Source organism: Drosophila guanche, unplaced genomic scaffold (genome assembly GCF_900245975.1).
Source record: "Drosophila guanche unplaced genomic scaffold, DGUA_6, whole genome shotgun sequence".
Lineage (NCBI taxonomy): Eukaryota > Metazoa > Arthropoda > Insecta > Diptera > Drosophilidae > Drosophila > Drosophila guanche.
In genome coordinates this window covers 9,996,645-10,015,425 of record NW_022995744.1, presented here as the reverse complement: position 1 = coordinate 10,015,425, position 18,781 = coordinate 9,996,645, and the positions used below count along the sequence as shown (strand labels likewise).

Sequence of the window (18,781 nt, the reverse complement as noted above, 5' to 3'; positions counted from 1 at the left end):
AGCCAATATTTTTTGTAGAAATCTTGAGTAATCTGTTGGGCTGTAACATTTTTTTGTTTGCCAGCATAAACAGTTTTCGCGTGCATTCCAGACGAGACGGTTCGGCTTAAGAAACACTTTGCAAGAAAGATTGCTAACGTCCACTCCCCCCAATAAATTCCAAGTGAAGTTTTGTGATTTAACTTAAAAGGCAATTCATTAAAGAAGAGCAAAAGTGCTCTGGAAAGTGATTTAAAGTCGAATGAGGCCAGCCGGCTTGAAGTGAAGTTTTGGAGTTTCTCCTGGAGTTTTCCAAAAGTTTGTGAAGGAAATAAGTGAAGCAAAGTGCTCAAGGAAATGTGAAAATATTACTAAAATTATTAAAGCAAATATAAATATAACAAATACAAATATAAAAAGCAAATTCATTGGATACTGTTTATGTTAAGTAAGTTGTAAAGCAAAAGGAGGATTATCCTTCAATGGATTCAGAAACCTATGTTTTAAAAGGAGTAAATGCATTTTTAAGGCATCAATAAGTTCTAAAAACTCATTTTTCCTTTACTTTTACACTTGACTAAAGCAACTTCTTTGACTTTCCTCACCCAAATTCATAAGTTTCATCAGCTTAAACCATGCATAAACCTTGAACCTCTGCACAGCTATCTATCTAAACCACCTAAATCTAAATACAGTTGATGAAAGAACCGTTTGTAGAACCAAACAGTTACTTAATTAGCAGCGATAGTCCCGGGAGAAATCAGAGCAGGTTGCAGCCAAGACATATGCTGGTGAAATTGTCGCCAGAGATCTCCATGGGTACTGGGTGCTTCACTTAGTGTGACTCCAAGGCGTGCAATGCAAAGTCTGCCATAGAAATTACACACAAACACAGAGACAGATACAAGCTACAGCTACAGCTAGAGAGGCACTGCTGCAGATACACAGACCCGAACAACAATGATGAAAACGACAATAATTTCAAGGTTCGTTTGATGTAAACTCCGCTGCGCATGCGTAGAAGCTGACGCAGCAGCGGTTTTCGTTTCACTCGTATTCCATCGTTTTTCTGCAGCTGCTTCTTTTACTTCTTCACTTTTGTTATTGTTTTTTTTTTGTTTGTTAAATGATTACAAAATTTTCGTTGAAAAGCCATGTTACGCTTCTTGGCGCAAAAAAGTTTCTTTTTTTGTTCGGTTTAGAGTTGCGCAGTTGCAATGTGGGGAGGGGAGGATGTGGCTGTAGCTCTGCCATGGATGGATATAATGTCTATACGTTATAGAGACAGAGACGAGTGGAGACGAGACGTGTCTTTTGGGGGTCTATTGCACAAGAGAGATGTTCGTTCGTTCGCACAACTTCCTGTCGTACGACCTGACCACAAAATGAGCAAACTTTATGAGGCGTTAGAAGTGCATCTAAAGATGAATGGATGTAGACAAAAGCTTGGATTTTCTTGCAGCTGTAGGAAGTAGCAATAAAGCTGTAATTGTTATGTAAAAGAGCGCAATTGGAGTGAGAGTTATGAGTGAAAATGTTGTGTATAGGAAGGAGAACCGAAAGTTCTATGTTTAAATATGAATTTATAGATGGATGGTTTGATCTACAATAAATTCTAGTTATCAATTGAATGATCAACTTCCACACCTGGCATGCAAAAATCCAACAGTCACTGGATTAAATTCACATTTTATGATGATTTCAGCTGATGGAAAAATTCTTTAAATATAAAATGTGTCTTTTTATAGCCATGGGAAGTACATTTTCTTGTAAAAATTACTCTTTGTCGAGCGTATCTTATCGCTAGCTGTCACTGAAATCTGTTACTTGAGTTTTGATCAGCGATTTCCTACAAATTTAAACAACCAAACATGAATTAAACACTGCGAAACGCAATAATAATTCCAGGGAGGGATTGTAGTATGTTTAAAGGCATTATCTAATCGTTTGATTAACTAGTAAATCCGCCAGTAAATTTAAATAATGCCACTTTTAATGCCACTTGCACTTTATTTTGTATTCTTTTTGGGCGCTTAGGACTAGCGACCCTCGTACTTGTTGATGCGCTCAATGATCGGATCGTTGATCAGCTCCTTCATGTTCTTGGCAATGATAAAGTCCAAGTGGTTGAAGCTCTGCACGGGCACGCGATGATCCTCCGTCAGGTGGGTGAACCTGGAGACCAGCGTGTCCACATCCTCAGGCCCGCAGAGCGCATCGTTGTGGCTGGAATATGAATGTGTTTGGGCAGTGATCTTGCTCAGATCGTATTCTGGGGGCAGCTCCTGGCCATAGATTTCGATATTCTTCTTCGTGCCCCAATCGTACTGACGGAACTCGTGCGATTCCCACAACTGCAAGTAATGGATGCCCTGATTGCTGGAGGAGCCAGCCGGGTGGGTTTCAATCAGCACTAGCATGGAGCTCTGAAAGGAACAATTTGCAGTTAGCAAATTCTATTTTTGAGTGGTCTTCTGTCCGACTTACAGCATTGGCATTCTCGTAGCCACCGTTGGCGAACATAACGAAGGCATTCTTGCAGATTGACTCGGACAAATGACAGCCATTGTCCACCAAACGATTAACCAGATTGTTGTGCGGTATGAGCTCAGTGTCCACCAACAGTTGGTTCCAAATGCCGCCAGGTGTGCCCACCAAGGGTCCCAGTGCATTGAACACGAACGAAGTGCCGTGCTCGAAGAAGGCACAAGGTGCCAACAGATGGCCCGTGGCGATCTTGTCGTTGTATTCGGGACGCTCGGAGAGCAGCACCAAGTACACGGTGGTGCCCTGGGAGTGTCCGGCGTAGTGCACCTTGGGGAAATCGGTCTCCTCGAGGATGTAGTCAATCATGGCGGCAACGTCAATGGTGCCAATCTCGTGCCAGTCAAAGTGCCAGAACTTGTGGCTGTTGAGCGAGATCTGACCATTGGCCCGCGAGTAAATGTTGCCACGGGCATTGCCCAGCCACACATCATAGCCAGCATCGGCCAGCAGGTAGGCCAGGGAGTTGTCCGGGCCAGAGGTCAGGAAACAGTCCGAATTGCTGAACAGACCGTGCTGGAGGAGCACAGGAGGACGCCTCTCGTTCTGATTCTTCAGCTTGTGGGAGTACGGAATGCGGAAGAGTGTCAGCTCATAACCATCCTCAGTGATGACTTCGTGAGACTCGGCAGGATAGCCATGGGAGCGGATGCGTTCGTCCGATTTAACGATTTCACTCAAACAAAAATCAGACTTCTCGGCGGCGACCAGGCCAACGGCGGCCCAACTGAACAGAAAAGCGAAGACTAGAGGACTGACCATGGCTGATAGCAATAGCGAACCTCGGCGTGGATTGCTGACCAAACTGATCGTGGGGCCTACTATATATAGTTCGATTGGTTGGCCTTATCTTAGTTGATAGAACACACGAATATTCTTGCCACTGATTTATAGAGAGAGTCTCTGGGAACTTCCATGCGAGCACCTGCAGCCAGATATAACCACCAAGGGGGTCCGATTCCCTGGTCAAGAGATCAATATATTTCGTCTGCTAAATCCTAATGATATACAAGCCAAATGACGTATTGTTTTGCCTTCAAGTTTGTCAGGTTTCTTTCATCACAGAGTTAGCTTTTATCTCCGATAAACCTTCTACTTTGCACCTAACAAAACCCAATGGTTGCTTTCTCTTTTCTTTCTAGCTATGCGCCAGATTGGCCCACAGCACTCGACTTCATCCATGGTCTAATCCATTTTTGTTTGATGATGATGATGATGATACTCCCAATCATCCTGTTGCTCTGTGCGGGGACGGGGACATTCCTCACCAGAGCCGACAGCTGCCCGCCCTCGCAGGCCATTCTACCCTGTCGCTGTTCGCTGCGTGGCAAGGAAATACAAATATGGTGAGTAAAACCCCACAAAGGAACTGCCTTCCCCAGCTACAAGCTTCCACTCTCTACCTTGCAGGTGCTCGCACAGCAATCTGCCCCAAATCATGGATGGCTTGAAGGCCGTGGAGCGGAATATAAAGAGTCAAATCGATGAGCTGGTGCTGGAGAACAATCAGCTGCCGGCATTGCCGGGAAGATTCTTTGGCAATCTGCAGATTGTGCGCTTGATGCTGCGCTACAACAGCATCGAACGGGTGTCCAATGGCTGGCTGAACGAGCTGGAGAACAGCCTGGTGGAGATCTTCATTGTGGAGCCGCAGCTGCGCAGCATTCCCGCAGAGTGTCTCAATGGCATGATCAATATGCTGGCCATAACCATACAGAGCGACGAGCTGAAGCATCTGCCGGACTTCTCGGGTCTGCTCAGCCTCACGTACCTGAGCGTGCAGACGGGATCGCTGCAGGAACTGGCGCCCCACATCTTCCGGCATCTGCCCAAGCTGCAGCACATTCACATCACTGGGGGATCGGGTCTAACACGACTCGAGGCGGGTCTGTTCGATGGTTTGATCTCGCTGAAGAACCTGGATCTCTCACACAACGGACTCAACTGGATTCACCTGCGAGCGCTCACTCGTTTGCCCAATTTGGTCAGCCTCAAGTTGTCCCACAATCAGATCAGCGATGTGGGCATGGTGGGGCGCATTGTGAAGGACTTGGAGCATCTGAAGAAGCTGCGACTGGACCACAACATCATCAATGTCATCGAGGACGGTTCGTTTGTGGATCTGCCCAATCTGTCGGAGCTGCACCTGAACGACAATCGCATCACCGAGCTGCAGTACGGCGCCTTCCTGCGCACGCCACAGCTGAAGACAATTTACTTGCAGAACAATCTCATCCGGCGCATACATCCGGAGTCGCTGCTCCAGGCCAGTGGCAGTGGCGTCGAGGCCGTTCACATCTACAACAATGAAATTGGCCATGTGGAGGCCTTGAGGGCACTGCTCGATGCCCTACCCTCGCTGCGCTACCTCGACATGAGTGGGAATCTGCTGAGTGATCTGCCCTATGGCTCGCTGCGGGGTCACGGCACCTTGGAGCAGCTGCATCTGAACAACAATCAGCTGCGGCTGATCGAGCGGGACGCCCTGATGGCCATGCCGGCATTGCGAGAGCTGCGCATGCGCAACAACAGTCTCTCCTCCGATCTGCCGCTGCCGTTCTGGAACCTCCCCGGTCTCAAAGGCCTGGACCTCGCTCAGAATCAGTTTCTGAGAGTGGATTCCCAGCTGCTGGCGGGATTGCCTTCGCTGCGGCGTCTCGATCTCAGCGAGAATGGACTGCGGGAGCTGGCTCCGAATAGTTTCCGCCACAATCCGCTGCTGGAAACGCTAAATATATCCTCCAATGGGCTGACCAAGATACACTCCTCCACGCTGCTGCATCTGGAACGGCTGTTCGAGGTCGACGCCAGCTTCAACCAGCTGACAGCGGTCATTGCGGGCCTGCCACGGATTGTGGAACGCATCTCGCTGAAGGGCAACGAAATCTCAGCTCTGCCCGCTGCGGCCAGCAAGTCCCTGCAGCTGCCCAACCTGCGCATGCTCGATCTCAGCCAGAATCGCATCGAGCAGCTGCCCAGACACGGCTTTGAGGGCGCCGCGCAGCTGCGGGTCTTGAGTTTGGCGCAGAACCAACTGCGCCAGCTGGAGGACACCTCCTTCATAGGCATCCAGCGGCTGGAGTTGCTCCACCTGCAGGAGAACCAGCTGGGCGAGGCGGATGAGCGGGCACTGCTGCCGCTGGCCGAGCTGCGGAATCTCAATCTGCAGTCGAACAAGCTGGAGGCCATCACCGACAACTTCTTCTCGAACAACAGTCGCCTGGAGCAGCTGGATCTATCGCGCAATCTGATACGCAGCATCTCCCCGACAGCCTTCGATATGCAGCGATCTCTGGAGTACTTGGACTTGTCCGGCAATGGCCTGCTGGACATATCGGTGGGCCTGGGCAACCTGCACAACCTTCGGGACATAGATCTGAGCTACAATCAAATCTCTCGCGTTCAGTCCGATGTGATTGGCGGCTGGCGCAACGTGGTGGAGATTCGTTTGTCCAACAATCTCATTGTGGAACTGCAGCAGGGCACATTCCGCAATCTGCCCAAGCTGCAGTATCTCGATCTGAGCAGCAATGAGATCAGGAATGTGGAGCCAGGCGCCCTCAAGGGTCTCGATGAGCTGCAGGAGTTTGTGCTGGCAGACAACAAGCTGGTGGAGCTCAAGGATCACGTCTTCGAGGAGCTACCCAGTCTACTGGCCTCCCATTTCCAGTACAACAAACTGCGCTACATCTCCCCGGAGAGTTTCAACAATGCCAACTCCTTGGTGTTCCTCAATCTGTCCAACAATCACTTCAGGAACATGGAGAACATTGGTCTGCGGAGCATGCGCAATCTGGAGGTGCTGGATTTGTCCACCAATGGGGTAAAGCTGGTCTCCACAATGCCATTGAAGGCACTCAATTGGTTGGTGGAACTGAAAATGGATAACAATCAGATATGTCGCATACAGGTGGGTGATTATTCTCCCCTTTAACTTTAGACTTTCATTTGGAAACTCTTCCTTTCAGGGTGCCCCATTTGAGACCATGCCCAGGCTACGTGTGCTCTCCATGCGCAATAATCAGCTGAGAAGCATCAAAGAGCGCACCTTCAGGAATCTCCGAGGCAACATTGCCATCTTGGATGTGGATGGTAAGAGCAAGATCCAGTCTTACATGGGCACCCAATTGAAACTCTGTCTTCCATCTCAGGCAATCCCATTGACTGCAACTGCGAGATGCAATGGCTTTCGGTTTGGCTGCAGGAAACCAATTTCCCCTATCCCGGGCCCAAGTGCCAGGATGGTCGCCTGCTGAGAGCTGCACGCATGGAGCGCAGTCTGTGTGCGGGCGTGGATGTGTTCAGCAATAATGAGCGTGCAGAGGGAGCCAATCATCTGCCGCTGCTCAACGAACACGGCGATGTCTTCCAGCGTGACTTGCCTGAGGAGTTCACCGACGAGTGTGAGGTGCTCGAGGTCACCAGGCAGCCCGGCGATCGACCCATGGTGGGCGAGAGCGAATACTTTTACGATCAGTATGTGGACTCCACAGATACGCCGGATGTGGCCAACACAGTGCTGAGCACATCGCAGCGACCGAAGCCCACGGCCAGTCCCACGCTCAACAGCAACATTGATCTGAACAACACGCTGCTGCACACCAAATACTTCAACAGGCGGCCACAGGCGGGTGCTGGTGCCGCGGGTGGAGGTTCTCCCTTCACCTTCTTTGGCTATCCCATTCCCAGTGTGAGTCTGGGCCGCTTCTTTGGCTTCGGGGATCGTGGGCGCAAGCAGCGAACGGATGGGAGCGATGAGATGCCAGCCACGCATCGAATGGCCAGCATCAATCTGCCCAGCGGGCGGGGCAAGACGCGAATGTATCAGCCCAACAGTGCGGAGTTCGAAAAGTACCTCAAGGAGCAGCAGCAGCAGCAGAATGTGGCCAGAAATCGCTACATGGAAGTGGACACCACCACCAGCTCGGCCGAGGAGCCACTGAGCAATGAGAGCGGCGGTTCGGCCACAACAGTCGGAGTTTTTCGCACAACCTTCCGGGAACCGTCGAGCATCGAACGCGGTGGCTTTCGACCCATTGTGCCGGCCCATGTGGGTGGCTTTATGCCCGTCCATGATCCGCAGCAACGACGCGGCCATGTGGAGGCTGTCAATGTCACAGGAAAGCCACAAGAGCCGGCACAGGCCAATTCCGAGCGTAACTTTTCGCCAATTTCCGTGTATCCACGCCCGAGACCCACCTCCAATAGTGTGGAAAGTGTCGAATCGGCCACGTATGATGTCACCGAGATGACGCCCGATGTGACCACAATTGTGCCGCTCATCCAAAGCACAAGAGCAGCCACCACGCGACCCACAACAACCACTGCTAGGACCACCACCACGAGCACCACCACGGAGATCCCAATTGTCAATGATTCCTCCTCGAGCAGCGAGCAGGAGCAGCAGGATTCGCACTACGATGATGATGATTTGGAGACGCAGTCTGTGACCTTGCTACGCCCTCCTCCACTGGTGCAGACAACCACCGCAGAGACGATTTTGCTGATTCCTCCAGCAGAGGAACACGTGGCGCAAATCAAGAGCCACTCCTGGGTAACAACGACAACGCAGCAGAGCCTCAGTGACTACCAGGCGACGCCCGTGCGTTCGACAAGCACGGTGCCACCGCCTCCTCCATTGCGTAGCGGCGGGCGTTCCACCATAACCAAGGTCTATACTCCGCACCAGCCACAAGGGGAGCAGCCCACAGCGGAGGAATATCAGCGCACCACACCCAGTGCGGACAACGAGGGCGGGGCCAGCGACCATCAGCTAATGGCACAGAAGCGCACAGAGCTGGAGCTGCTGCAGGTGGATCGACAGGATCGCAAGGATGGCATGGACTGGTACTACGAGAGCTTCAAGAAGAAGCGCGACTTCAATGGTGGCGCCGCAGTGCGAAAAGCAGCCCACAAGGAGGTGTTCTATGGCGGCACTCCCTCTGATTCGGAAAGTGCTGCCAGCTGGAAGCGATTCAACAAGAAGGAAATCATCTTTCTCTGCGTTTTATTGTTGTGGAGGCTCTAGGAGGGAGATCGAGCGTGTTAAACAGTTTGTTAAGTACTTTGATATAGACAATTAAAATATTGATTTATTTTGTATATTTAAATAAAAACTTGATTTTACTTTTGTATTCTACCATCTATAAAAGGGTGGCGTCAGATTGCCTGAAAAATACAAAACAGGAAATTAATACACAAACATAAACAAGGAAGTTTAGTTTATAAATGATGTGATCAGATGGTGATGCATGTTAAATAAGATTTCAACATAATTGCTCTTAGTTTGGTATGAAGTTGTCATCATTATGGAGGTACAGCGCTTAATAATTAAAAATTGGTATTACCAGCAGAATAATGATTTCATCCTGGTCGCAACACATGGACAGCGGTCACACAAAGGCTGTTAATATAATAAAAGAGCTTATTAATAAGAGAAAACCAATAATACATCTCTATAATGGTTGATAAAATCAGATGGTGATGCATGTTAAATAGGATTTCAACATAATTGCTCTGAGTTTGGTATGAAGTTGTCATCATTATGGGAACACTAATACTTGTTCTAAATATAGATTGCCTACCTCTCGAGTCCTAGATCCATATATTTCAGTGCCCTTGCCGGTGCACAATAGATATTATTTCTTGCCTGACCACAGCTGAAAAATATATAAATAAAAGGTTATGATCATCTCACTTTTAAATATGAAATTAATGAATACATTTTATAGTCAGATGGTGATGCATGTTAAATAAGATTTCAACATAATTTCTCTGAGTATGGTATGTAGTTTTCATCATAATGGAAGTATAGCAAGAAATAATTGAAAATCGTGGTTCACCTTTAGACCTCAAGGGGTTGGCACGCCGCTCTTCGCTATTTTACGAGCGTACGAAAGTGATCTGCTGCTGCCATCATCTTTGGATATGTTTATCCACAATATAGTCTATAATTATAAAATAATAGCCAATTAATAAACGCAGAAACGCACAAAAGTTAGCCTTAAATAGATTTTTAGATCAGATGGTGATGCATGTTAAAATGATTTCAACATAATTTCTCAGAATTGGGTATGTAGATGTCATCATTCTAGTTGTAACGTAATGGGGAATTCATTATAATGATTATAAATTACCTCAAGAAATGTTTAGCAGCCATCCAACGTTTCTTCATGTGCACACGGGCGCACCACGTGTTCGGTGATAATTTTGATTCAACGAAAATCCAACGTTTTCTTCATATTTCCACCTTTATATGATGTGGCAATGATCACCATAGCAATATGCATATTTTAATGATTTTTTCAGAAACGTGGTGTTAACTTTTTCCATATTTCCCATTTTTATAACTTTGTGCGTGCCGGATACCATAATTAAGAAAGAATGTGACCGTGGAAGTATCGATTAATATCGTCAGACCCTCAAGAATTTACCAAAATATACCATCTCAGTTTCAAAATATACCGTAATATACCGTAGTCTTAAATCATATTCCCCGCTTTTGATGTTATATTTGATATTACTAGCTTGCAAGGAAGTTTAACACTGTAAAAATAATTAATCTGAATGAAGACTCAATTAGGCGTATGATAAATACTTATTTTTGTTAGACTTATGACCTTATATTTTACAAATTTGTATTTGAATTTCTCATTCCAATATGAGCACAGAAATACGCGCATGTATTTTAAATAATTTCTTCCCATCTTCTGACCTTATTTTATAAAAATATTATAAAACATTACCACCATTTAGATAATTAAAATCAAGCTAAATAAAGCGTAAAACTTATTACACGAAGCGAAATGTTCTTCAAAGTCAAAACACCACACGTGTAGAGTATACAGTAGTTGAGAATGTATCGATTTTAGCCCGCCGCTATAGTGTGCTGCCACCTTCTGCAAATTGGCGCAATTTAAACAAAAATAGAGGAAAAATCACAGAATCAATCGCAGGAGGGACGCCAGGATAGACACCCAAGCAACACAAAGGCAAACAAAGCATTTGCACAATCCATAGGTGTTTCCGCAGCAGCGCCAACGAAAGAAATATCAATTGGTATGTGGGCTTGTGGCAGGTGTAGGGCGTTGTGAAATTGTTTATACAATCTTAATGAGCGTGCATTTTGTCGTTGTGCACTACGCAGCAGCCGTAATGACGACACCGCTGCAGACTCGCATGGCGCTAGCCGAGATACCCGATCGTCTGGAGGCGCTGCGCATGGCCAATACTCCGACAAATGCCAATCGACGCACTCCAGACGAACCGACCCCAGCGGCCATAATCAACACACCGAATGCCAATGGTGGTGGCGGCTTGGGAATGCGCCTGGATAACGATGCGAATGTGGTGCAGGGCCAGGACTTTGTCTTCTCGCCGCTACCCTCACCGGATGAGCTGGTGATACGCCAGCGCGGTCGGCGGCGATTCACAACGACATTTTCGCCCGACAAGTCCAATGGCGGTGGCGGTGGGTCGGGCGGCTCTTCGATGCGAAGTCCATTCCAGCGTACGCCCACAAAGAACCTGCAGTTGACCAGCGGCATGATCCTGCGCAGCTCGCCAAGGAAGCGCCTGACCATGGGCAGTACTCCGCCCGAGCCAACGCCCATGGAGACATACTCTCCGATCAAAGCAGCCACCACCAAGCAGCTCTGGCCGGGCACACCCATTGTGAAGAAGCTGAAGATGGACGATCGCCCAGTGGGCCAGACAAACTCCGACGTGGAGCTACCGTCCCTGCTGCAGGGTCTGTCTCAGCAGCAACTAATCGATTTGATTATGAACAATATAAACACATCCGCCGACGAGGAACGAATCCGACGAAAGCTGCCCACGCCAGACATTAGGTGGGTTTCATCATTTAGAGTTGTTTTCTCTTTGCTTACTTCTCTGATTGCTTTGCAGTGCGTTGGAGCAGGAGCTGCAATATGCCAAGCGGCTGATATTTAAATCTTTGCCCACCTCTCGCCTGTGCAAGAAAACGGATGCGGCTGCCTATTCCAAGGCATCGATGCATCTCAATGAGTTTAAGCGAGTGCTGCAAGTGCAGGCAAAGCGCCTGCACGATGCCACCCACTGGGACGCCCTGGTCGACTATGTCAGCATGGCCTGGCAGTGTGTGGCCACAACGCCCAACTGGGAGAGTCACGCGCACAATGCCGTGCGTCGGCAATGCTTCAAATTGCTCGCCTGCTCCTGTTATGCGGCCATCAAGCATGGCGGAATGCGCCTCGGCCAGACACGACTGGAGAGTCTGGAGCGCAATCTGCGCGAATGGTCCAAGGACTATGAGGATGTGCTGTCCTGTGTAAATGCCTTGCAGCGTACGCTCAGCAGCCGTACTAGCATATAGAACCGCGGAGACTATAGACTTGCTGAACTCGAGGTTTAGTGGACCGTTTTGGAGTAGTTAAGTTTAACTTTAGCCCGTAAGCGAACGATAGTTGGGAAGGCCTGGCATGTGTTAAAGACTATTCTTTTTAATTTTTGTTCATCGACATGTTTTCCTTTTTTAAAATACGCATTTAGCAGATACAGCTTCATTATTTAGTCATCTAAGCTCCACACACACACACACAGCACACCATGCTAACTGCAGACGGTTAGCTCTATAAAAATGTATTTATTAACGCTTAAATATATGCTTAGCAAGTAGGTTTGATTTCCATTGGACATTGTTTGAACTAAGTACACTTATTCGAATATCGTGCTACATCTAGATCCTACATCACTATGACTATCTTTTACAAATTGTACACACGCCATACACGCCTCCTCCTGCTCACAGCTTTAACAACTTAGCCCTCTCCGGCTTATCCAGTGGAGTAAACTGTATGCAAACAGCAAAGTTATTAGGATTTTTGGTGTGTTTTGGCTGCGTGAACTGCCCGAAATGTGTCGCCCTGGAAACAATAGAAATATATGTAAATGTAGATTAAAAGTTGTGTCAGAGAAAACTCTATTATGGCCATCTGGCAAACTAAAGTTTACTATTTATGAGGAAGCTCCTTCCTTCAGCCAAAGTGTTTTGTTTATTTCCCATGGGTATCTGGAGCTGCTCAAAAGCTCTACAAGTTCTTGGTGCCATAAACTACTCAGCAATAATATACAACCAAGGCCAATTACCCTTTTGAATTTATTGTTGCCAATTTGTAGTTGAAAATCTCCTGCCTCATTCGTTGCTTTATTTTATGATTTAAAACTCTCTCTCGGTCTGCTGTGTGAGCGATATCAATTAGCATTCTAAACTAAATATAATTAGCATGATTCGATTTGAGACCTAATGTGTGTCGGCGGTGCTAAGGGGCAGAGAATGATATTTGGATGATCTTGCTGCCCATTGTTGTTGTTATTTTTGGTATTTGTTTGTTTATCGAAGGCGCCGTGTGGAAATCGTATCGAATCATTGAAAAAGTATATTTACATTATTAAATTAGCATTTCTTTGTTAAACCCTGCCCATGTGTGTGTGTGATTTAGCATCTAGCTTTGCTTGTTGATGGCATGGATGCCTCATTCGAGTTCAAGCGAATCTTTAGCTATCGCTGGTACTACTTACACTTCTTGGCCCAGGCAGGTGCACAGCAGCATTCTTTGACCTCATCGAAGAGGAAACAGGAACCAATGGACGGTCTATGAACCTTTTCATCGGCATAGCATATGTGTGGCACAAAGGGCAGACCCTCTGTAAAAGAGAAAACAAATTGTGGGTTTTAATTTAATAGAACAAAAGTATATGTGCTCCCCCTACGCATCTTTGACCCTTGAAAATTCGGCACTACAGCCAAAATAATTCCCAGGTCTTTACGACTATGTACTCAGCTGTCTATGCCAATCATAAAAACTTATTTCTGGTACTATCTATTGCATATTTATTTAGTGGAATCTGCCTGAAAATACATTCATATATTTTTCCAGCTCTGTTCATGTCTGTGCCCATTTTGGAATTATGCGTATTTACCTATTTATAATGGAAAGCACTTAATTTAGTTATTAAATTTATGAAACTTTTTCACTTTGAGTAGAAACGGAAACCAATAAAATAGAATATGTTTATGGAGAGGCACGCACAAAAATCAGCACAAAAATCAGGGCGAGGGCGAGTGACTAAATATGAAACATATTGTTTCTCGATCGGATCGCAAGACTGTTGTTCTGCTGTAGCCTGTTTCCATATACTAGAAGCTTATTTGTTTATGGCAACTCATCGTGTTGAATTTTATGAAGTTCCATGTCTACATTTATTGGAACATCCCAGCCATCCCAGAGGCCCCCCCACACACACAGGGAATGTTGTGGCTTCGTGTCGCAAATATTTATCCAATTAAATAATTATTAGTTAATGCAAATAGACATGGGGCCCGGAGTGTAATATGTTGGGTCAATTTCTGTGATTGAGCTCGCAATTGTTGTTAATGTTTGACGGGGCGAGGACGCTACGAATCGACAGATCGTTTGGTCTAGGAAAAATCCATTTGGAAATGATTGATTACACTGGACGGCACTGAAACAAGGCATTATTCTCACATTAGACTGATTTATGCTATAGCCTTTAGGTCGATTTTCAGTGATATGAATCACATTTCATCTGTCAACATTCGCCACAAAAATTATATTAATATTGACAATGCCAACAAATGGGAGGGAAGTGTTTGCGTGCCTGAAGCTGTCCAAATTAATTGCGTCAAATTATGGAAATATTCAAATTGTGAGTGCTATAAGCGGCACCTAACAATGGTCCCCGGAGAGAGGGTCTAGCCACCCACTCAGACGCATTTCATTCAACCAACGCTGGGCAGGTGTTTTCTGATTAATATTTCTGACACGTTCCCCATCAAGAGGAATTGCCCATGGAATACTAAAGGGCCGTCAGCTCAGCCGTTCAAAAATGCTGCATAAACAGACATATAATAAGTAGCAAAATAATATATTTTCGAGGTACATTGGAAACAGTCAAAGTATTTGTTGGGCCAAAGATAAGACCGCAATCGGTTCAGTTCAGACAGGTCAGTGCTGGCACTCGGGGAATACTCATAAACAGAGGCCCCAGATTGCTGGAGAGCTTTAGGGGGATATCTTGAACAAATAAGCTCCTAACAACCCCAATTACAAGCTATCCAACTGTCCGCTGATAGCGATTCCAAGAACTTTAAGGTAAATAAATATGTGAGAGGCAAATATAAGTTTTATTTTAGTTAGCATGAGTGCAGAAATAAAGGCATTCATTGTGACTGTTCGGAAAACCTTCGCCCAGTTATTAGCCCACCAACTGAAAAGACTAATAAGCCCAAAGCACATGAAGGAAAATTAACAAAATTGAATTTAATGAGTGTGGCGCACACACAGAACAATTTAAAGGCGAGTGCATTTGAAGAGTAAAACTACACACAGCGGACTGGAAAACTGTGCACGCCTTGAAGAAAATCATTCAACTGTGGACAAGCTAAGCGCCGAACCCACAAGCCCATTCCAGGCAGAATGCACATCAAAATCAAATAGAAACAAATAAGGCTATAAAAAGTGAATTATAAACTGACGCTTGGACATTTGGAATGCCAAAAGAATCGGGTTACAGGGGATAGCAGCTACAACTAATGGATTTATAATATTTTCTCAATAGAATTTCCAGCTGTAAATTAATTCTAATTGCTGCTGGTGGAGTCTTCACTGTTTCGACTTGGGCACTTAATGCAAAGCAGTGCAATGAAGCGTGCAGCGGCATTAGGTTGCGGTTTAATCAGTGGACCAGACTTAACAACTTCCGCACCGCTCCGCACCGCTCCGCACCGCTCCGCACCGCATCACGTGCCAAGAGGGAACAACCTTATTCTGACTCCAATTATCACATTCTCCTCCAAGTAGATACCAGACCATGGGACAGTTTTGTGGCTTGTCTCCTCTTTCTTGTTGCGTCATCGGTGGCTTGCGTGATGGCCGCTTGTTAAGGGCCCAAAATGAGCTAATGAACCTCTTTGGCTTACTGCCTCAGCCTCAGTCACTGCCTCTGCCTCTGCCGCTGCAAGTGGGTTAGTGGCACTCGACGGTGTTCATTGTGGGAGAAGTTTGTTTATTGTTGCAAGGGGGGGGGAGCGCCATGTGCCGAGACTCTTGTGGCAAGTCATAAATATCATGCTTGATACTAACCTTCTCTGTGCTGCAGCTCGCACCAGCAATGATCGTTGATGAACTGAAAAAGCGAAATGTTTACAGTGAAGTTCTACTCTCACTCTCAGTGCAGGCACTCACCTGATTTCCCAGGCAATATTTCAAGACATTTGAATCACACTTGACCGTATTGCAGGCATTCTTCAGACCATGTGCTGCAAATTAAAAGCAACACAAATCAGATGGCTGATCCTCAGAACCCATGGCAGGGGACTGCCTTACTCTCGTTGAATCTGCGCAGCGCCTCCATGGCATCATGCTGTGACACCTGATGGTCGAAGGTGAACTCTTCGTAGCTGTCGCTGTAGGGCGGCACGCGGGGCCGTAGATCCTCCTTGTCGCACATGATGCAGGAGGTTTGTGGTGCCGCCAGCGTGCCGCTGAGGGAGAGTATCAGCAGCAGGAATGTGGAGCTCGACTGATAAGAGAGGCTGACCCTGGGGGCTGTTACGCCTTCGTGAGATCTCTCGGTCGCGCCACGCAATCTCTGGCACAGGCAGTCCTCCCCGGCGGATCCATTGCACTCCACTTGGTTCCACATCGTGCCTAATGTTGCTTTTTGCTCGCCCTATTTTGCACAATTATCACATTAATTAGTTGGATTTTAGTGGCGCTTTATTTTGGCTCAGTTGATGGCAGTCGCAGCAATCGGAGACGATCTATAAGTCGCATGGTTGGATACGAGACGAGAACAAATACTTGGGTTAGAAATGCGGTCGTGATCTGAATACAGACTCGAATTACAGTTCAGTTTCTCCACGCGTTAGTTTTCCACACGAACAACTTTGTGTCTTGTGCACTTTACAGCTGATTGGTTCAATTGTTAAATCATTTTTTTTATAATATCTTACAGACTTCGGTTCCTTTTGGCTGGAGTAATTGGGTGCAACAGGGGGAAATCCATTTAAAGGTAAGGGAATCTCCTTTAATTTATAATATTTTCATTTGCTAAATTATATTTTAAATATCTCTGCTATGCCACTACTTTTTTATATGTATATTTTATAGCACTCTTTAAATTAAACTTTTCCTTATTTATTAACATTTGTGGCCATCTCACACAGCTTACAGATTTTCTGTTGTTTGTTGTATTTCCACATATCCACTTGAAATTATCGCACAGCATTTCTTCTGCCTTCTTTCATCTGATAAATGACTTTAAAATTTGGTTGATAAAAATGCCTGGCATTCTGGGGAATAATTTATCGTGCAGCCATCCAATGGCTCCCCATATCATAAATTAAAGTTACAGATTTCACACACACAGACACACCCGACAGGAGTGAACAAAATATTATACATATGAGTATTTGTCGTACCGCTGCGATGTATTCGCATCAAGATCGACGGGCCACACGTCCGATTCTCAGCCTATGCCAATTCGTTCTGAACGCTGCGAGTCGCTGTAGCCGTCGCTACCACTCGGCCGGGCCAGAGGCAGACGCAGTGGCGGACGTGGACGTGGACGTGGACGTGGACGTGGTTCGCCTGAATGAAAGAAAATGCCGACTAGCTGTGTGCTGGCTTGGCCGCATTGAAAGGTACTCAAATGAAGTCAAGTCAGGAGATTCCTTATCGACGGTATTGGCCGAAGAGAACCAAACGAAGTGGGAACAGTTTTTGCAAAAAGTCAAAGGCGATGATATAAAACTGCAAATATTTTGATGGTCAACACATAGTCATTCGCACTCGTCCAAATTGCTATACAGATAAAAATGTATACAAATATGTAAAACGGGGTCGTGATACTTAAACATCCAAAACTCGTGAAGCCCTTTCTGATAACACATACAAATAAATGGCATTTTGTGAGTGCATTTCTGAGACTTTTTACACCGCACAATTATGTAGTGGATTATCGTTTATGAGATCATCAAACATCCTCCAGTTTATAAACAAATTATTCGCTTAATTTACATGTTCCTTCCCTGCAATGATTAGCGCCAGCCATCAACAGACATTCAATCAAAAGCAGCCCCCATGTGAATCATGCTCCATTAATAATATGGCTCTTAATAATCTGCAGTAATTTGTTAAAAATGAAGCAGAACAGAACGACCATTTCCTCCCCCAGAGAAAAGACCACAAACAAATGGACAGCATACCTTGGCATACCGAACAAACAATATCTGACAAGCACGGAAATATTTGTATAATTTATGCCTACCTAAATGCCCCAAAAGATATCCCTTTAAGTATATATAGCTCTGCATCTATATACCTATGCCTACGTATATGTAAGCTTCTTGGGTCTTCATAATTTTCCGTGTGTGTTTTAAAAATAAAATAGAAATTCACATCAACGATGTGGCGAAGAAGTTTTCGAAGCAATCTTTTGTTTATTTGTCTTACTGCAACCTGCCATGGATAGTCCGTCTCCACCTTATGTCTATTTTCATGTTTTGAAAGCGAAATTTTATGGACTTTACTTTCTAGAATTACCCAAGACTATTAAATGTAGCTCTGCCACCTCGGATATGTGGGCGGTTATTGTAGTTCACTTCTGGTTGTTGTTGTGTGGTTTCAGCTACCACAATACTTAAAACTATAAGTCGGCATGTAAATAGCGACAGAAATATCATTTATATGATGGCATCTCAGGCATAAAGAACTTAATACCTTTGCCACCGCAATGGAAAGGACATTGAGGCAAGAGAAGAGCTGTGCCGAAAGCATGTCAAGGTGAAAGTGAATCATGCCGGGAACGGCTCCCCGTGGTAATGTCATAATAAGGGACTTCCCCTCACAGCGCACGGCACACAGCACATGAGCCGCACAAAGGGCGCGTCGAATGGGCAAGCAAGTGAAGTAATGGAAGGCCCTGTCGAATCTTGACGATTGAGTTTTGGCACGCAAACTGAATTTAATTCGCAAATTTGCATGCAAATCTTTGGACTTGGGCAAAGCTTTTAGGCTAAAACGATGTAGCGAAAGTACAAGACAGTGGCTGATATTTATCCAAGCCAATTTAGATGCCTTCAACGACGATATGACAGAAGTCTAGATCCCAATCTCTGCTCGTTCACAACAACAACAGTAAAACCAAGTTAAGGCGCACGTGGAATCGTTTTACAACACCAATACTCCCATAG

At 45.9% G+C, this 18,781-nt stretch overlaps 4 protein-coding genes, 1 long non-coding RNA gene and 4 other non-coding genes across 11 annotated transcripts; 2 read left to right on the top strand and 7 right to left on the bottom strand.

Moving 5' to 3' along the window:
* Positions 1-1,954: 1,954 nt before the first annotated feature.
* On the bottom strand, positions 1,955-3,306 carry LOC117580188 (lipase 3). The gene is made up of 2 exons (XM_034266549.1): positions 2,467-3,306; positions 1,955-2,405 (listed from the first exon to the last, which is right to left on the bottom strand). Exons 1-2 carry the CDS (start codon positions 3,283-3,285, stop codon positions 2,019-2,021), a joined length of 1,206 nt encoding a protein of 401 aa, XP_034122440.1. The 5' UTR covers positions 3,286-3,306; the 3' UTR covers positions 1,955-2,018.
* Positions 3,307-3,669: 363 nt separating this feature from the next.
* LOC117580184 (protein artichoke) lies at positions 3,670-8,648 on the top strand. The gene is made up of 4 exons (XM_034266543.1): positions 3,670-3,869; positions 3,934-6,433; positions 6,492-6,615; positions 6,675-8,648. The coding sequence occupies exons 1-4, from the start codon at positions 3,727-3,729 to the stop codon at positions 8,549-8,551; spliced, it is 4,644 nt and encodes a 1,547-aa protein (XP_034122434.1). The 5' UTR covers positions 3,670-3,726; the 3' UTR covers positions 8,552-8,648.
* On the bottom strand, positions 8,630-9,916 carry LOC117580194. The gene is made up of 5 exons (XR_004573546.1): positions 9,660-9,916; positions 9,366-9,470; positions 9,108-9,182; positions 8,871-8,926; positions 8,630-8,691 (listed from the first exon to the last, which is right to left on the bottom strand). It is a non-coding gene; the product is annotated as an uncharacterized LOC117580194 (long non-coding RNA).
* LOC117580601 lies at positions 8,753-8,840 on the bottom strand. Its single transcript, XR_004573590.1, has one exon. It is a non-coding gene; the product is annotated as a small nucleolar RNA Me18S-Um1356 (small nucleolar RNA).
* LOC117580596 lies at positions 8,989-9,075 on the bottom strand. The gene has a single exon (XR_004573585.1). It is a non-coding gene; the product is annotated as a small nucleolar RNA Me18S-Um1356 (small nucleolar RNA).
* Positions 9,247-9,332, bottom strand: LOC117580600. Its single transcript, XR_004573589.1, has one exon. It is a non-coding gene; the product is annotated as a small nucleolar RNA Me18S-Um1356 (small nucleolar RNA).
* LOC117580599 lies at positions 9,536-9,623 on the bottom strand. The gene has a single exon (XR_004573588.1). It is a non-coding gene; the product is annotated as a small nucleolar RNA Me18S-Um1356 (small nucleolar RNA).
* Positions 9,917-10,397: 481 nt separating the features above from the next.
* On the top strand, positions 10,398-12,198 carry LOC117580191. Of its 2 annotated transcripts, none has more exons than XM_034266552.1 (3): positions 10,398-10,581; positions 10,673-11,372; positions 11,431-12,198. In XM_034266552.1, the coding sequence occupies exons 2-3, from the start codon at positions 10,678-10,680 to the stop codon at positions 11,876-11,878; spliced, it is 1,143 nt and encodes a 380-aa protein (XP_034122443.1). In that variant the 5' UTR covers positions 10,398-10,581; positions 10,673-10,677; the 3' UTR covers positions 11,879-12,198. The 2 variants fall into 2 exon arrangements, with proteins under 2 accessions (XP_034122443.1, XP_034122442.1); XM_034266551.1 differs by having other exon boundaries at positions 10,399-10,581; positions 10,670-11,372.
* On the bottom strand, positions 12,134-17,144 carry LOC117580193. 2 transcript variants are annotated; one of them, XM_034266555.1, is made up of 6 exons: positions 16,759-17,144; positions 15,912-16,348; positions 15,771-15,844; positions 15,669-15,711; positions 13,084-13,209; positions 12,134-12,428 (listed from the first exon to the last, which is right to left on the bottom strand). In XM_034266555.1, the coding sequence occupies exons 2-6, from the start codon at positions 16,228-16,230 to the stop codon at positions 12,316-12,318; spliced, it is 675 nt and encodes a 224-aa protein (XP_034122446.1). In that variant the 5' UTR covers positions 16,231-16,348; positions 16,759-17,144; the 3' UTR covers positions 12,134-12,315. The 2 variants fall into 2 exon arrangements, with proteins under 2 accessions (XP_034122446.1, XP_034122445.1); XM_034266554.1 differs by having other exon boundaries at positions 17,009-17,144.
* Positions 17,145-18,781: the final 1,637 nt, after the last annotated feature.